The following is a 16,991-nucleotide window of genomic DNA, read 5'->3' on the forward strand; positions in this document are numbered from 1 at the left end:
CTGTACCACCATAATTCTAGAAACATCTTTTTTACCTTGCTGTACAGAAAAGATGTTGCCAATCATAGAATTACCCAAGTTTTACCATTCAATAATGAGCTGTAGTTTCAGCCCTATTGTATATATATAGCTACCATTCTCATTTGTAACACAAGAAGAATATAACATTCTTTTCACTCATTGGTCATTGTCTTTTGCTCTCTCTATTTTTCTGCACTTTTAGTGTTCTGTCTTTGATGGTATCAGAGCTCCAATAGGAGCCTGCTGCACATCCACACCATGTCTCAAAACAACCAAGAAAAAATTGATGTTACCCAATCACCATCCAGTCCATACTATATTCACCCAAGTGAAACACCCTCTACTGTCCTCGTCTCTCCGCCACTCACCGGCGACAACTACCATCAATGGTCTCGTGCTTTCTCCATTGCACTTATCTCAAAGAACAAGATAGGTTTCCTGGATGGAACCATCCCAACTCCAGCCACCGATGACCCGCTCTTCCCTTCCTGGCGTAGATGCAACACATTGGTCTCCTCTTGGATTTTCAATTCCCTCTCAGCGCCCATTGCTCAGAGCGTCATTTATTTCGACTATGCAGAAGCAATCTGGGAAGATCTCCGCAACAGATTCTCACAAGGAGACTTACTCCGTGTTGCTGAGCTACAAGAACAGATTTATGGCCTCAAGCAAGAATCTCTCTCCGTCACTCAATACCACACCGCCCTCCGAGCACTATGGGAAGAGCACGACACTTACTGCCCCGTCAAACCCTACATATGCCCGGCACGATCTTACCACGACCAAAACTTCATCATTCGGTTCCTCAAAGGCCTAGACGACTACTTCACTGTCGTCCGATCCCAAATCTTGCTCATTGACCCCCTTCCACCGGAAAGCAAAGTCTTCAACATGGTGATTCAACATGAACGCCAACTCCAAGGAGGCGCTAGTGTTCTCAACGAGCCCATCTCCCTCACCAACGCCGTCATCACGCCACAGCGGCGCCTAAATCCCGGGCGCGGCCGCGGCCACATCACCAATGATGGACGCAGTGGAGCCGAAAAAGTATGCGTCTACTGTGGGTGAACCGGTGATGGTGTGCAAAAGTTGGTGAATTAAAAATTATTAAAATAGTTACGTTGCAAGTATAGTTCTTAACTCACCGAAAATCTGCCTATCAATTTAGAAATATGTCACAGAGAATTGAAATGAAAAATACTGGGAGTATGAGTCCCAGGTCGTCTCCCAACGAGTTGCAGGAAAGTGTACTATTTTATTAATCAGAGATTTTCAAAGAAGTGAGTTGAGTAAATGGAAAATTAAAATTGATGAAATTAATTAATATAAATAAAAGCCTTGACTAGGAGTTGATTAGTTGGAATCTCTATTATTGTTGGAATGCTTCAAGATTAATTGATAATTAATGGTTGTTCTGTTTAGTTATCCTTTACTAGGTAAAGGAAAGTCAAACAAGTTGGAATGCTACGTCTGTTCACGAGTTGCAATCCACTTAGTTCAAAGGGATTGGTGTTAGTGACTAGAGAGCAATCCAACAGTTAATCCAATTACAATTTCTCTTTCAATTCTTCCAACTCAAGAGTTCCTTTCAATCAACCCCCCATCAAGTGAGGGAACTACTCGCTCATTGTAAATAATAAATCCATAACACATGAAAGAGAATTAAAAGAAGACATTATTATTAGAAATTAAAATGAATTAAAATAAAAGAAATAATCCTTGTATTAAATAATCATAAAAGTATTCCAATGGCAAAATTGAACAAAGCAAAGAACATGGAAGAATAAAACCAAGTTAAGAGGACGAACTAGAATGACGAAGTCTTGATGAGGTAATAACTCTTCTCAATGTTCCAGTGCTAAGACCAATTGAAAATTAAATCCTAAAAACTATGAATGTCTAGAGAGAAAACCTAGAGGAGGAGTAAAACTAGATCTAAAAACTGAAACTGTGTAGAATGAATGTTATCTTTGGTTTCTGCATGTTCTCTGGCTCTAGTCTGCTGTTCTGGGCCGAAAACTGGGTCGAAATAGGGTCCAAAATCGCCCCCAGCGAATTCTGCAGATTATGCAGATCGCACATGTCACGCGATCGCGTCACCCATGCGGACGCGTCATTCGCGCCTTTCCATGCCACGCGTTCGCGTCGTCCACGCTTCCGCGTCGCTCGAGCTTTTCCAATCCGCGCGGTCGCGTGAGCCATGCGGCCGCGTCACTGCGATTTGCCCTCTTTCGCGCGGTCGCGTGAGCCATGCGACCGCGTCACTTCTCGCTGGTTATCTCCTCAAATTCTTGTGTTCCTTCCATTTTTGCTAGCTTCCTTTCCAATCTCCAACTCATTCATGCCCTGTAAAGCCTGAAACACTCAACACACAGATCACGACATCGAATGGAATAAAGGAGAATTAAAAATACATGATTAAAGTCTCTAGGAAGCAGTTTTCAAACATGTAATAAATCCAGGAAGGAAATATAAATGCATGCTAATTTAATGGATAAGTGGGTAAGGATCATGATAAAACCACACAATTAAACACAATATAAACCATAAAATAGTGGTTTATCAACCTCCCTACACTTAAACATTAGCATATCCTCATGCTTAGTTGAAGGAGATAAAGTAAATAAGTATGAACATGTAGAAACCCATGCAATGCAATCCTATATATATAAATAAATGCAACTATATGATTTTTGCCCACTTGATCAAAAGTAAATAAGCTCTTCAAAACAATTACAAATCAAATTCCACTAATTCTATCATTATACAGTCAGACAGATAAAAGTGCAAGAAGATAGCTTATGAAAGCAGGGAACATGAAAATTCAAACATTGAACCCTCACTGACAATGTATGTACGCTCTAATCTCTAGTGTATAGGGTAATCGCTCTATCCTTCTCTAATCATGCTTTCTAACTTTTGTTCTTCTCCTAACCAATCAACAACAGTTAATATACCAATGCAAACATCATGAGGTCTTTTCAAGGTTGTAATGGGGCCAAGGTAAGGGTAAGGATATACATATGGTTAAGTGAGCTTATAAATTAAATCTTTAATTAACAACCCAACCTATATATTTTTAATGTAATCTTAAAGTTCATATCTAGCTACCCAGAATTCCCTTCTTCAATTCATACTCATGTATCAACTTTTTATTTTGATTTTATCATATGTGCATTGATCTTTGAATTCTGAATTCAACATTGGGGTAATTTTGTCCCCTTATTTATTTATTTATTTTTGATATAAATAATATATATCAATATATATATATATATATATATATATATATATATATATATATATTGACATAAAAATAAATATAGCTTATCAATGCACATAGATTTTTAATTCTTATAGTTTCACATGAGTAGGTATCCAAATTCCCATTAAATTCTCATGACACATTCCCTTAACAACTTTTGTTCCCACAATTTCGCATACTTAACTAGCACACACAATTCTATCTTAAGCTAACCAAAGATTCAATTTGGGATATACAATTATTTTTCTGCTTAAGGTTAGTAATGTGGTAAAATATAGAACAAATGGGATTTAAAGGCTCAAAGTGGTTAACAAGGGTAATTGAAAAGGGTAGGCTTAATTTGGATAAGTGAGTTTAAACAAATAATGGCCTCAATCATTTGCAGGCATACAGATATAATAAATATTGGACATATAAGATAAAACAAAATATAGATTACAATCATAGAGAAGTAAACATACAAGAATAAAATAATTATGGTTAAATAATGTAACCATACATAAAGGCTCAAATCTTCACAGGTTGTGTGTTCGTTAGCTCAAACATCATGTTCCAAATACAACTCAAGCAAATTTATCATAAAAATTTTGAAAAATTAGTGAAATTTTATTCCAAAGATAGAGTCTTAGAAGAAACTTATTGTCTTTTCAATCAAGTAGAGCATGCATGCAACTATCCTAATCTATGCAATTTATTCTATTCTATAAAAGAAAGAAAATCTAACTAAAATATCCTAATTATTGGTGCTAGAGAAGAGAAATTACCTCCGGAAGTCAGGTACTGACCGACCTCTCCACACTTAAGGCTTTGCACCGTCCTCGGTGCCATCTGTCAAGAACAGGGGTGGGCTGGTAGCAGTATCTCCACAGTCGGGACCATCATGGCTCCCTGTGCTGGAGCAATTCATCAGTTGTAGGTGCTTGTGATGTTGAAGAAGGAATATCTTCAACTGGAGCAGTAGGAAGGCTTGTAGTGGCTGCTGGAAGTCTGAGGTATTTCCCGTTAGGGACATACTGATCGTCCCGTGGAAGCACGGCCTTGGTGTCCCCAGCTCTGTAGGAGACTCTGGCTGCTGAGACAAGATCTGAGACCAAGGCGGGGAAAGGTAAGTTGCCCGCAATTTGTACGTATCCCATGGCATTCCGGATATGTCTTGATAGATGCAAAGGTTGGTTTGTAAGGATGCACCATAGTAGAACGGCCATGTCCGCAATGAAAGAGGACTCATAAGTGCTCGGGAAGACGTAATGGGACATGATCTGTGCCCATATGCGAGCCTCCAAGGTAAGTGCTGAAGCCAAGATTCCCTTAGGGCGGGTATGATGGTATCCGTAGATCCAACGGCTGCCAGGTAATGCGATAACTCTGAGAACGGAGTCCCAGTCAAATTGGTACTGCTGGCGCTTTAGTGCGGCTTCTTGAAAGGCGTCCATTCCTTCTGGGATAGGAGGAAGACTCAGAGCTTGCTGAATGGCCTCTTCTGTAATGGGGACTTGCTTCTGACAGACATAGACAGACTGCAGAGTTGGCAGGTAGAAGTTGGAGTAGAACTCAACTACCCAAGAAAGATTGACCTACCTTGGCTGTCTCCGTAGGAAACCCCATTGTCTTCGTTCAATTTGCGGCTCAACAAAGGTAGCAATATTAGACAGGAGGATAAGAAGGTATTCATTGTTATAGTTCCTTTCTGCCAGGATAGGGAACATCTGCTCACAGAAGCGATTAGGAAATCGCGCAGTGTCCTTTGTTGGAAAGGCTTTCTCCTTTTTATCAACCTTTATTATCCTCTTAACTCTTCTTGTTGAGGGATTGACCGTAGTTGAAGAAGGCTCTGCCACTAATGCTCTTTTAGTTCCTCTTCTTGATGGGGGTTTAGGAGCTGCTTTCTCTTTTCCTTTCTTAGTGGCCATCCTGAAAAAGGGAAGAGAAAGTAAATTAAATTCAAAGAGATATCTAGCAAGGAAGAGAATGGAAAAGGCTATGTTGGATGCACAGTAGGATGTAACTGACATGAACACATGCTCGCGAGTACATGTGAAAAGCCATTAATGAAAATAGCTAGTGCATCGAAGAACAAGTGAATGCAAGGTGTTTATTGGCATGCCGGAAAAGGGCATGAGTAGCATAGACCAAGCATTACTTGTAATAAATTACCATGTTTGTATTGACAATTATATTCAATTAATACAATAGTAAGGAGAATTTATGAAAAGCAAGCATTAAATAGTAGAAAGTATAATAGAGAAGTGCATAATGCCATATGGGCTTTTTCACAAACACATAGCATGCATGGTGAATAAGATATAGAAAATATGAAGGTGAACATGCAAGCAATCCCTTAAAGAAAATAATAATAATTGGCAAACAATTTGCAACAATCCACAAACATATAATGAGGAATAATGACTCAAATAAATTTCTAACACCATGTAAAAAGGAAAAGAAGAAGAAAGAAAATATGAATAATGAAAAGAAGAAGAAAAGAAAAAGAAAATAACATATAAAATAATAAGAATGATAGAAAGGAAAAGAAGGAAGAAGAAAATAGAACCTTGTTAATGGAGGTAAGAGAGAGAGAGTGAAAGGTGAGATAGAAGGGAGAAGGGGGAAGGAAGAAATAAGGAGGGAAAAGAAAAACTAGGATTTGGAGGAGAGAAAGATAAGATAATTTGGCAATTTAGGTTGAGCTGTGCGGCGCACGCGACGCGGCCGCGTGGGCACGCGTTCGCGTGAGTTGTGCTTCAGGTAAGGTGACACGGTCGCGTCGGTCACGCGGTCGCGTGACCCATGTTATGCTTTTGGCGCGAGTACAGCCTCGCGCCTGCACAACTCTCTGTTCAAATTAATTTATTTGCCAAAATTGGGGTGACGCGATCGCGTGGGGAACGCGATCGCGTGAGTGGGCTTCAGAAAAGGGATGACGCGGACGCGTCGGCGACGCGGTCGCGTGATAGGGATTGTGCATCCAGCACCAATCCAGCACCACTCTCGCACAATATTTCATTGTGCACCCATTTTACGTCGAAAACTCAGGGCACGCGGCCGCGTGGGGCACACAGACGCGTGGGAGGCCATTATTCCCATGCGATGCGGACGCGTCAATGACGCGGTCGCGTGGGTTGATTTGTGCCATTGGCACGCCTCCAGCCATGCTCCAGCGTGACTCTCTGTTCATTTTTATTTTTCTTCACTCTCCTTGCGACGCGGACGCGTCGCTGATGCGATCGCGTCACGTGGCATTTTTTTTTAAATTTAAAAAATATAAAAACATGTAAATGTAGATGCACGAAAGTACTAATAAAGAGAAGAGTTATTGAATAGGAAAAACTAAAAATAAAGAAAAGAACGATCATACCATGGTGGGTTGTCTCCCACCTAGCACTTTGCTTTAACGTCCGTAAGTTGGACGCTCTACTAGCTCAATCTTCTGCTATGTGGGGATCTTCCAAGAGGAAGATCTCAAGCTCCTTATTTCTCTGCATCTTCTCGCCATGGTATAGCTTCAGGCGTTGTCCATTAACCTTGATAAGTTCAGAGCTTGAAGGATGGCTTAGGTGATAAACTCCGTACGGTTCGGCCTTCTCTACTCTATATGGACCTTCCCATCTTGATCTCAACTTACCTGGCATGAGCCTTAGTCGAGATTTGTAAAGGAGGACTAAATCCCCAGGTTGAAACTCTTTCTTCTTGATGTTCTGATCATGTACAGCCTTCATCTTCTCCTTGTATATTCTTGAGTTCTCATAAGCTTCTAGGCGAAGGCTCTCCAGTTCTTGCAGTTGCAACTTCCTTTCAGCTCCGGCTTTCTCAATTCCCATGTTGCACTCCTTAACTGCCCAAAAGGCTCTGTGCTCTACTTCAACTGGGAGATGACAAGCTTTTTCATAAACTAAGCGGAAATGACTCATCTCAATGGGTGTCTTGTATGCTGTTCTATATGCCCAGAGTGCATCTTGTAGCCTGGTGCTCCAGTCTTTTCTATGAGGCTTTACTATCTTTTGTAAGATACGCTTAATTTCTCTGTTTGACACCTCGGCTTGCCCATTAGTTTAGGGATGATAAGCTGTTGCAACTTTATGAATTATCCCATGCTTCTTCATTAATCCTGTTAGTCTCCTGTTACAAAAATGGGTGCCTTGATCGCTCACGATTGCTCGTGGTGATCCAAAGCGACAAATAATATGGTTTCTCACAAAGAAAACAACAGTGTTAGCATCATCAGTACGGGTAGGAATTGCTTCCACCCATTTGGAAACATAATCCACAACTAACAATATGTAAAAATATCCATTAGAATTTGGAAATGGACCCATGAAGTCAATGCCCCAAACATAAAAAATTTTACAGAAAAGCATAATTTGTTGAGGCATCTCATCCCTCCTGGATATATTGCCAAATTTCTGGCATGGGAGACAATATTTACAAAACTCAGCAGCGTCTCTAAAAAGAGTAGGCCACCAGAATCCACAGTCTAAGATCTTTCTAGCTGTTCTTTGAGGGCCAAAATATCCTCCACTCTCAGATGAGTGACAGGCCTCTAAAATGGATTGGAATTTTGATTGAGGCACACAACGTCTAATTACCTGGTCAGCGCCACATCTCCATAAATATGGGTCATCCCATATATAATATTTAGACTCGCTTTTCAGCTTGTCTCTTTGATGCTTAGAAAAATTTGGAGGAAATGTGCGGCTAACTAGATAATTAGCAACAGGTGCATACCAAGGGACTACCTCAGATACTGCTTGCAGGTTATCAAAAGGAAAATTATCATCTATAGGAGTAGAATCATCCTTAATATGCTCAAGGCGATTCAAGTGGTCTGCCACTAAATTCTGATTACCACTCCTATCCTTTATTTCTAAATCAAATTCTTGTAACAGCAGTATCCAACGTATAAGTCTTGGTTTGGACTCCTTTTTAGCTAACAGATACTTTAAAGCTGCATGGTCCGAATACACTACTACTCTAGTACCAAGTAAATAAGCCCGGAATTTATCCAGAGCAAAAACAATAGCAAGAAGCTCTTTCTCAGTAGTAGTATAATTGGACTGGGCAGTGTCTTAAGTCTTAGACGCATAAGCAATAACAAAAGGATCCTTACCTTCACGCTGAGCCAGCGCTGCTCCTACTGCATGATTGAAAGCATCGCACATGATTTCAAACGGCTGGCTCCAGTCTGGTCCTCTCACAATTAGAGCTTGAGTCAGAGCAGTTTTCAGCTTATCAAATGCTTGTTTGCAATCCTCACTGAACTTGAACTCAATATCCTTCTGTAGTAATCTGGATAAGGGAAGTGCTACCTTACTAAAGTCCTTAATAAATCTCCTGTAAAAACCTGCATGGCCAAGAAACGAACGGATTTCCCTCACAGAAGAGGGGTAAGGTAAACTGGAAATAACATTCACCTTTGCTGGGTCTACAGAAATGCCATTATTAAATACCACATGTCCTAATACAATCCCTTGTTTTACCATAAAGTGACATTTTTCAAAATTTAATAAAAGGTTTGTATTAACACATCTATCTAATACTCTAGATAATCCATCTAAGCAAAGGCTAAAAGAATCACCATAAATGCTAAAATCGTCCATAAAAACTTTCATACAGTCCTCAATAAGGTCAGAGAAAAGACTCATCATGCACCTTTGGAAAGTAGCTGGTACATTGCACAAGCCAAAGGGCATTCTCTTGTAGGCATAAGTCCCAAAAGGACATGTAAAAGTGGTCTTTTCCTGATCCTCAGGAGCTATATGAATCTGGAAATAACCTGTGTAACCATCTAAAAAGCAATAATGTGATTTACCTTACAGGCGATCCAGCATTTGATCAATGAATGGAAGTGGGTAGTGATCCTTACGGGTAGCTTGGTTGAGACGCCTGTAATCAATGCAGACTCTCCAAGCATTCTGAACTCTAGTTGCTATGAGCTCTCCATGCTTATTCTTCACTGTAGTGACTCCAGACTTCTTGGGCACCACCTGTACTGGGCTTACCCATTCACTGTCTGAAATGGGGTATATGATACCTGCTTCCAATAGTCTGGTCACTTCCTTTTTGACAACTTCCAAGATAGTGGGATTCAATCTTCTTTGGGGTTGACGGACAGGTCTTGCTCCCTCTTCTAAGAATATTCTGTGCTCACATACTTGAGGGTTGATGCCTACTATGTCTACCAAACTCCACCCAATTGCCTTCTTATGCCTCCTCAGCACATCAAGTAACTGCTCTTCTTGTTGAGAAGTAAGTTCCCTTGCAATGATAACTGGAAACTTCTGCTCATCTTCAAGATAAGCATATTTGAGATGTGGAGGGAGGGGTTTCAATTCTAACTTCTGATCATGGGCAGGCTCTGGATTATCTGGAGCTTGTGAAAATGACGAAGTGCCCTCATTGTCAGTTAAGAGGGTCCCCACACTTGGACCTTGTCCAATGTGCCTCTCTTCAAACTCTTCCTTGTGAACTTCAGCTACACTTTCATCTATGACATCACACTGGAAGATAGAATGATCTTCTGGAGGGTTGTCAATGACTCCATTCAGATTGAAGATTACTATGCGGCCATCTATTTCAAAGGAGTATATTCCTGAAAAAGCATCTAATTTGAATTTTGATGTCTTCATGAATGGTCTTCCAAGTAGGATCGATGATGGCTTATCTGAATCATTATGGGGCATCTCCAGGATATAAAAATTAGTGGGAAATGTAAGCCCTTTAATATTCACTAAAACATCTTCAGCAACTCCAGCCACTGTAATAATGCTTTTATCTGCTAACACAAAATGAGCTGCCGACCTTTTTAAGGGAGGGAGCCTCAAAATATCATATATAGATAAAGGTATTATACTAACACATGCTCCTAAATCACACATGCAATCATAAATTACTACACCACCAATAGTACAGCTAACTATACAAGGACCTGGATCACTACATTTTTCAGGTAATCCTCCCATTAAAGCAGATATGGAACTACCTAAAGGAATAGTTTCTAATTCATTAATTTTGTCTTTATGGATACACAAATCTTTTAGAAACTTTGCATATTTAGGTACCTATTGAATAACATCAAAAAGAGGAACAGCTACCTCAACCTTTTTGAATATTTCTACCATTTTGGGATCGGGTTCCAGCTGCTTCCTGGGCTTCCTTGCAAGTTGTGGAAATAGAATAGGGGTAGTGTTTTCTGCAGTGTCTGCGCCTCTTGGTGCTTCCTCCTGTGGTTGAGCTTCTTCTTCTTCAGCTATGTCCTGTATGTTCTCTTCCTCTTCAACATCTTCTATTTCTACTACCTCTTCAGCTGAGGCATGTTCTGGTGGGCTTGGTTCCTCCTGGTTCCTCTCCTGCAGTGTGGTTCCGGACCTTAGGGTGATGGCATTGATGCCTCCCTTTGGATTGGGTAATGGTTGAGAGGGGATTCCAGTGGAGCTTGAAGGTTGATTACTGGAATTTTGTGTTGATCCAATCTGTGAGATAAGAGCTTGCAAAGTAGAGATCAGACCATTCAGACTGGCATTAATACTGTTCATGATGTTATTTTCCATGGTCTGTTGTCTTCGCTCAAAAGATTGTAGTAACTCTTCATTAGGAGATAAAGAAGAATGAGTAAATTGAGAGGTTTGCTGTTGATTGTTCTGTGGTCCTTGATTTTGCCTCAGGTGAGGTGCTCTGTAAGGTTGATTCTGCTGCCTGTTGTTGTTATTATTCCACCTCTGATTTCCCTGATTATCTCTGCCTCCTCTATTATTTTTGTCCCTCCAATTCTGGTTAGAATTGTCCTGCCATCCATGGTTATTATTTCCACTTTGATTGTACCCTTGGTTGGGGCGGTCATAGAAGTTATGAGTGGATGCCACCATGTTGTCTTCTTGTTGGAGGTGCGGGCATTCATCAGTATAATGGCTATAATCAGCACAGACTCCACAAACTCTCTGTGGGACTAGCTGTTGGTTTTGCTGTGGTGGAGGAGGTTGAGCTTGCTGAACTTGTTGTTGATTCAATTGCATCTGCTTCAGCAAGTTGGTCATCTCACTTATACTCTGAGCTAGAGCCGCAGTCTCTCTGTTAGAGGATACTTCTGCAATGGCTTTTGAACAGCCTTGCCTTTGCTTGTGGTTCCTAGTAGATTCAGCTAAATCACTGATCAATTGCCATGCCTCATCAGTGGTCTTGTACTTCTTCATAGACCTATTGCTAGCACTTTCCAATGTGGTCTTATCTTGGGGCCTCATACCCTGTGTGATATAGCTGAGTAACACCATCTTATCAATCCTGTGGTGGGGGCATGCTTCCAGAAGATTATTGAAGCGCTCCCAGTATTCAAAGAGAGACTCATTGTCATCCTGAACAATTGTGGAAATATCTTTCCTCAGTTTATCAGTAACTTCAGATGGAAAGAATTTCTCCAAAAACTCCTTTCTGAGTGTATCCCAGTTGGATACATTTGCTAGAGGTTGAGTGTAGTACCACTCTCTTGCTTTTCCCTCAAGAGAAAACGGAAAAGCTTTCAGCAAAATTGAAGTTTCATCAGTACCATCACGCCTAACAGTAGAACAGGCTGCCTGGAAATCTCTCAAGTGTTTGATAGGCTCTTGAGCTGGTAAGCCATGAAACTTGGGCATCAAATTTAGCAGTGCGGTCTTTATTTCAAAATCTGTAGCTACCGCTGGATGATGCGCTTGAAATGGTTGCATCGTAAAATCAGGAGCTCCTTCCTCCTGGATGGTAACTCTCCTAGCTGCCATGTCTTCTGCACGTAAAACAACCGAATCAGTAGAACGGGGGCTGGTTTTTTCCTCAACTGACGTTTCAGATTCGTCCTCAGAGAGGACTAACCGACGCTTAGCTCGCCTTATTCGTGAAATAGTCCTTTGAATTTCAGGATTGAATATTGGCAGGTTGGGGTCAGGTAGTGAACGCGTCATTTGACGAAAGAAACATGCAGCTCATAGTAAAAACAATAAAATAAAATGCAAATAAATAAATTCTAATTAATAACTTTAGCACTCTATTGCAACTCCCCGGCAACGGCGCCAAAAATTGATGGTGTGCAGAAGTTGGTGAATTAAAAATTATTAAAATAGTTACGTTGCAAGTATAGTTCTTAACTCACCGAAAATCTGCCTATCAATTTAGAAATATGTCACAGAGAATTGAAATGAAAAATACTGGGAGTATGAGTCCCAGGTCGTCTCCCAACGAGTTGCAGGAAAGTGTGCTATTTTATTAATCAGAGGTTTTCAAAGAAGTGAGTTGAGTAAATGGAAAATTAAAATTGATGAAATTAATTAATATAAATAAAAGCCTTGACTGGGAGTTGATTAGTTGGAATCTCTATTATTGTTGGAATGCTTCAAGATTAATTGATAATTAATGGTTGTTCTGTTTAGTTATCCTTTACTAGGTAAAGGAAAGTCAAACAAGTTGGAATGCTACGTCTGTTCACGAGTTGCAACCCACTTAGTTCAAAGGGATTGGTGTTAGTGACTAGAGAGCAATCCAACAGTTAACCCAATTACAATTTCTCTTTCAATCCTTCCAACTCAAGAGTTCCTTTCAATCAACCCCCATCAAGTGAGGGAACTACTCACTCATTGTAAATAATAAATCCATAACACATGAAAGGAAATTAAAAGAAGACATGATTATTAGAAATTAAAATGAATTAAAATAAAAGAAATAATCCTTGTATTAAATAATCATAAAGTATTCCAATGGCAAAATTGAACAAAGCAAAGAACATGGAAGAATAAAACCAAGTTAAGAGAACGAACTAGAATGACGAAGTCTTGATGAGGTAATAACTCTTCTCAATGTTCCAGTGCTAAGACCAATTGAAAATTAAATCCTAAAAACTATGAATGTCTAGAGAGAAAACCTAGAGGAGGAGTAAAACTAGATCTAAAAACTGAAACTGTGTAGAATGAATGTTATCTTTGGTTTCTGCATGTTCTCTGGCTCTAGTCTGCTGTTCTGGGCCGAAAACTGGGTCGAAATAGGGTCCAAAATCACCCCTAGCAAATTCTGCAGATTATGCAGATCGCACATGTCACGCGATCGCGTCACCCATGCGGACGCGTCATTCGCGCCTTTCCATGCCACGCGTTCGCGTCGTCCACGCTTTCGCGTCGCTCGAGCTTTTCCAATCCGCGCGGTCGCGTAAGCCATGCGGCCGCGTCACTGCAATTTGCCCTCTTTCGCGCGGTCACATGAGCCATGCGACCGCGTCACTTCTCGCTGGTTATCTCCTCAAATTCTTGTGTTCCTTCCATTTTTTCTAGCTTCCTTTCCAATCTCCAACTCATTCATGCCCTGTAAAGCCTGAAACACTCAACACACAGATCACGGCATCGAATGGAATAAAGGAGAATTAAAAATACATGATTAAAGTCTCTAGGAAGCAGTTTTCAAACATGTAATAAATCCAGGAAGGAAATATAAATGCATGCTAATTTAATGGATAAGTGGGTAAGGATCATGATAAAACCACACAATTAAACACAATATAAACCATAAAATAGTGGTTTATCAACCGGCCACACCGTCGACGAGTGCTACGGCAAGCACGACTATCCACCTGGCCACCCACGCTACCCCGGCCGTCCTCGGTTCAATGATCGCAGCAACTCCACCGCCTCCTATACCAATGCCACTGCCGCCAACCCTAATTCCTCACATCAACAACTCAGCAGAACCGGATCAAGCAAAGAAGAGACCTACCCAACTTCTGGGCCTAGTTTGTCACAAGCTCAATATCAATCTCTCTTAGCTCTTCTCCACAATGTTCATGGGCAGCAGTTTATAGACAAACCCACACCACAAGGTCAACATGGGCCATCTGAGGCCAAGTCTGATATCACTGTTACGCATACAAACACTGCATATTGTTCTTTTCATTTCTCATCCCATTTATCACCTAACACACCTTCTATAAGCTCACACAACAGTGGCAAATGGATACTAGATTCAGGAGCCACTGACCACATCTGTTCTTCATTATCATATTTTCAAATCCACCACAAGATTAACCTGATACATGTTTACCTTCCAAATAATTCCATTATCACTGCACACTATTGTGGATCAATAAATTTCTCACCACACCTAACTTTGCACAACATTTTATATATTCCTGGTTTCACCTTCAATATTCTATCTATCTCTAAACTAATCACAACTCTCTCATGTCAATTGCTCTTTTCTGAATTTTTCTGCCAAATACAGGATGCGAAGTCCTTGAAGATGATTGGTTCGGCTGAATTGAGAGATGGATTGTACTACCTAGCCGACAAGTTGCAACCACAAAAACCTATTAGGACCAACAGTTCCACCAACTTAGCCAATGTTAATAACTTCATCACAACCCCAATCACAGATAGCAATGTATGGCATTGTAGGCTAGGCCACCTCTCGGACCAAAGATTAAGAGAACTCCACCATCAATTTCCTTTTATTAATCCACATGTCAATGAATTTTGTGATGTCTGTCACATGGCAAAACAAAAGTGATTGTCTTTTCCTTTGAGTACAAATAATGCATCCAAACCTTTTGAATTAATACATTTAGACATTTGGGGACCTTTTTCCAAAATATCAATACATGGGCACAAATATTTTTTAACTATTGTTGATGATTTTAGTAGATTTACTTGGATAATCTTACTAAAATCAAAAGGAGAAGTTGGCACAAAAATTCAGAACTTCATCGCCTTAGTCAAAAATCAATTTGACACCAATGTCAAAACCATTAGATCCGACAATGGCCCTGAATTCCTTCTTAATGATTTTTATGCCAAAAAAGGCATTCACCACCAAAAGTCTTGTGTGGAAACACCACAACAAAACGGAAGGGTAGAACGCAAACACCAACACGTACTCAATGTCGCTAGAGCTTTAATGTTTCAATCAAACCTCCCTCCATCCTTTTGGTCCTATGCTGTAAACCATGCTATCTTCTTAATAAACAAAGTTCCCTCACCAATCATTCAAAAAAAAACTCCATTTCAACTCCTCTTCCACAAATCACCTGATTTTCACTCACTCAAAGTTTTTGGATGCTTATGCTATGCCTCCACCCTCACCAACCACCGTTCAAAATTCGATCCCCGTGCTAGAAGAGGTGTTTTCTTAGGTTTCAAAACCGGCACAAAAGGTTTCATCATACTAGACTTAGACACCCGTGAGATTTTCATCTCCAGAAATGTCCAATTCATTGAGTCATGGCTCCCTTTTCACAAACAAACTCAACCTGACCAAAACCCCTCCAACCCTCCCAACATCCTTCCCCAATCACCCACCATCTTTGAAGAACCAATCCACAACCACCACACTTAGTAACATCCCAACCTTCATCAAGCACAATTCAAACACCCACAATGTCTCAAACCAACAATGATGGAACTCCCCTCCCCCACACAAACACAAGTCCAATTCCTTCTTCAATCATTTCCCCAGCCCAAACCACCTCGTCCACTCTTCCCACAACCCCAACCACACTACCCATTCCCGCTGCACCCCGCCGCTCCAACAGAACCCATGCCCCGCCGCGCAACTTGGCAAACTACTATTGCAATCTCTCTCTCACAATGCTGCACCAACCATCTTGAAGATGCCAGCATCCAATCTCACACTCACTCTCGTATACACGAGTCTCACCCCATCACCGACGCTTCCTCTTCTCCGTCTCCACAAAACCCGAGCCACGAACATTCGCAGATGCCAAAACTCAGCCATGTTGGCGTGACGCCATGCGAGCTGAAATTTTGGCCCTAGAACAAAATCAGACTTGGGACATTGTCGACACTCCCGCTGATGTGAAGCCCATAGGTTGTCGATGGGTCTATCGCATCAAACGCCAGCCCGACGGCAGCATTGAGCGCTACAAAGCGCGACTGGTGGCAAAAGGGTATGCACAGATTGAAGGGGCGGATTACCTCGAAACCTTTTCTCCGGTGGTAAAGATCACCACCATTCGAGTCCTCCTTGCTCTCACCTCCATCAATAATTGGACACTGCACCAGTTAGACGTCCACAACGCCTACCTCCATGGTGACCTCCTTGAAACTGTGTACATGAGCTTGCCACCTAGTTTGACACCTTCCAAGCCTGGTCAATGTTGTCGTTTAAGGAAGTCTTTGTATGACCTTAGACAATCAGGAAGACAATGGTATGAGAAGCTCAGCTCCTTTTTACTCTCGTGTGGATACCAGCAGACCCTGACGGATTACAGCCTATTCTTCAAAGTATCTGGTAAAGCATTTACTGCCCTCCTTGTCTATGTTGATGATATAGTTGTCACTGGTAGCTCTGTTTCTGAGATTGAATCCATTAAGGCTGCCTTAGATTCTAAGTTCAAAATTAAGGATCTTGGCACACTTAAATATTTTCTTGGCATTGAGGTAGCGCATTCTGCTGCTGGCATCTACCTTTGCCAACAAAAATACTGTTTAGACATTATCATTGATGCTGGTCTTACCGCTGCCAAACCCTCGTCTACCCCAATGGATGACTCCATTCGCCTCAGCCAAAACACCGGAGAACCCCTTGATGATATCACTGCCTACCGACGGCTCATTGGCCGCCTCATTTACCTCACCACAACCAGGCCTGACATTACTTTTGCTACTCAACAATTGAGCCAATTTGTCCATAACCCAAGCAAAATTCACTTTAATGTAGCCCTCCGCATTCTCAAATACTTAAAAGG

General features: G+C 41.1%; 1 protein-coding gene and 1 non-coding gene across 2 annotated transcripts; both read left to right on the forward strand.

Moving 5' to 3' along the window:
* The first annotated feature begins 279 nt into the window (after positions 1-279).
* On the forward strand, positions 280-14,794 carry LOC140176882 (uncharacterized). Its single transcript, XM_072208441.1, has 3 exons — positions 280-1,085; positions 13,807-14,323; positions 14,510-14,794. The coding sequence occupies exons 1-3, from the start codon at positions 280-282 to the stop codon at positions 14,792-14,794; spliced, it is 1,608 nt and encodes a 535-aa protein (XP_072064542.1).
* Positions 11,555-11,661, forward strand: LOC112731135 (small nucleolar RNA R71). Its single transcript, XR_003166926.1, has one exon. It is a non-coding gene; the product is annotated as a small nucleolar RNA R71 (small nucleolar RNA).
* Positions 14,795-16,991: the final 2,197 nt, after the last annotated feature.

The sequence above is a fragment of the Arachis hypogaea genome, chromosome 12 (assembly GCF_003086295.3).
Source record: "Arachis hypogaea cultivar Tifrunner chromosome 12, arahy.Tifrunner.gnm2.J5K5, whole genome shotgun sequence".
In the NCBI taxonomy this organism is placed as follows: Eukaryota; Viridiplantae; Streptophyta; class Magnoliopsida; order Fabales; family Fabaceae; genus Arachis; species Arachis hypogaea.

Excerpts from the sequence above, each read along its gene's own strand:
- LOC140176882 (XM_072208441.1), top strand. The coding sequence starts at position 280 with ATGTCTCAAAACAACCAAGAAAAAATTGATGTTACCCAATCACCATCC. Across the intron at positions 1,086-13,806 it reads AAAGTATGCGTCTACTGTGG|TGGTTTATCAACCGGCCACA; the intron begins GTGAACCGGTGA and ends ACCATAAAATAG. Across the intron at positions 14,324-14,509 it reads ACAAGATTAACCTGATACAT|GATGCGAAGTCCTTGAAGAT; the intron begins GTTTACCTTCCA and ends TGCCAAATACAG.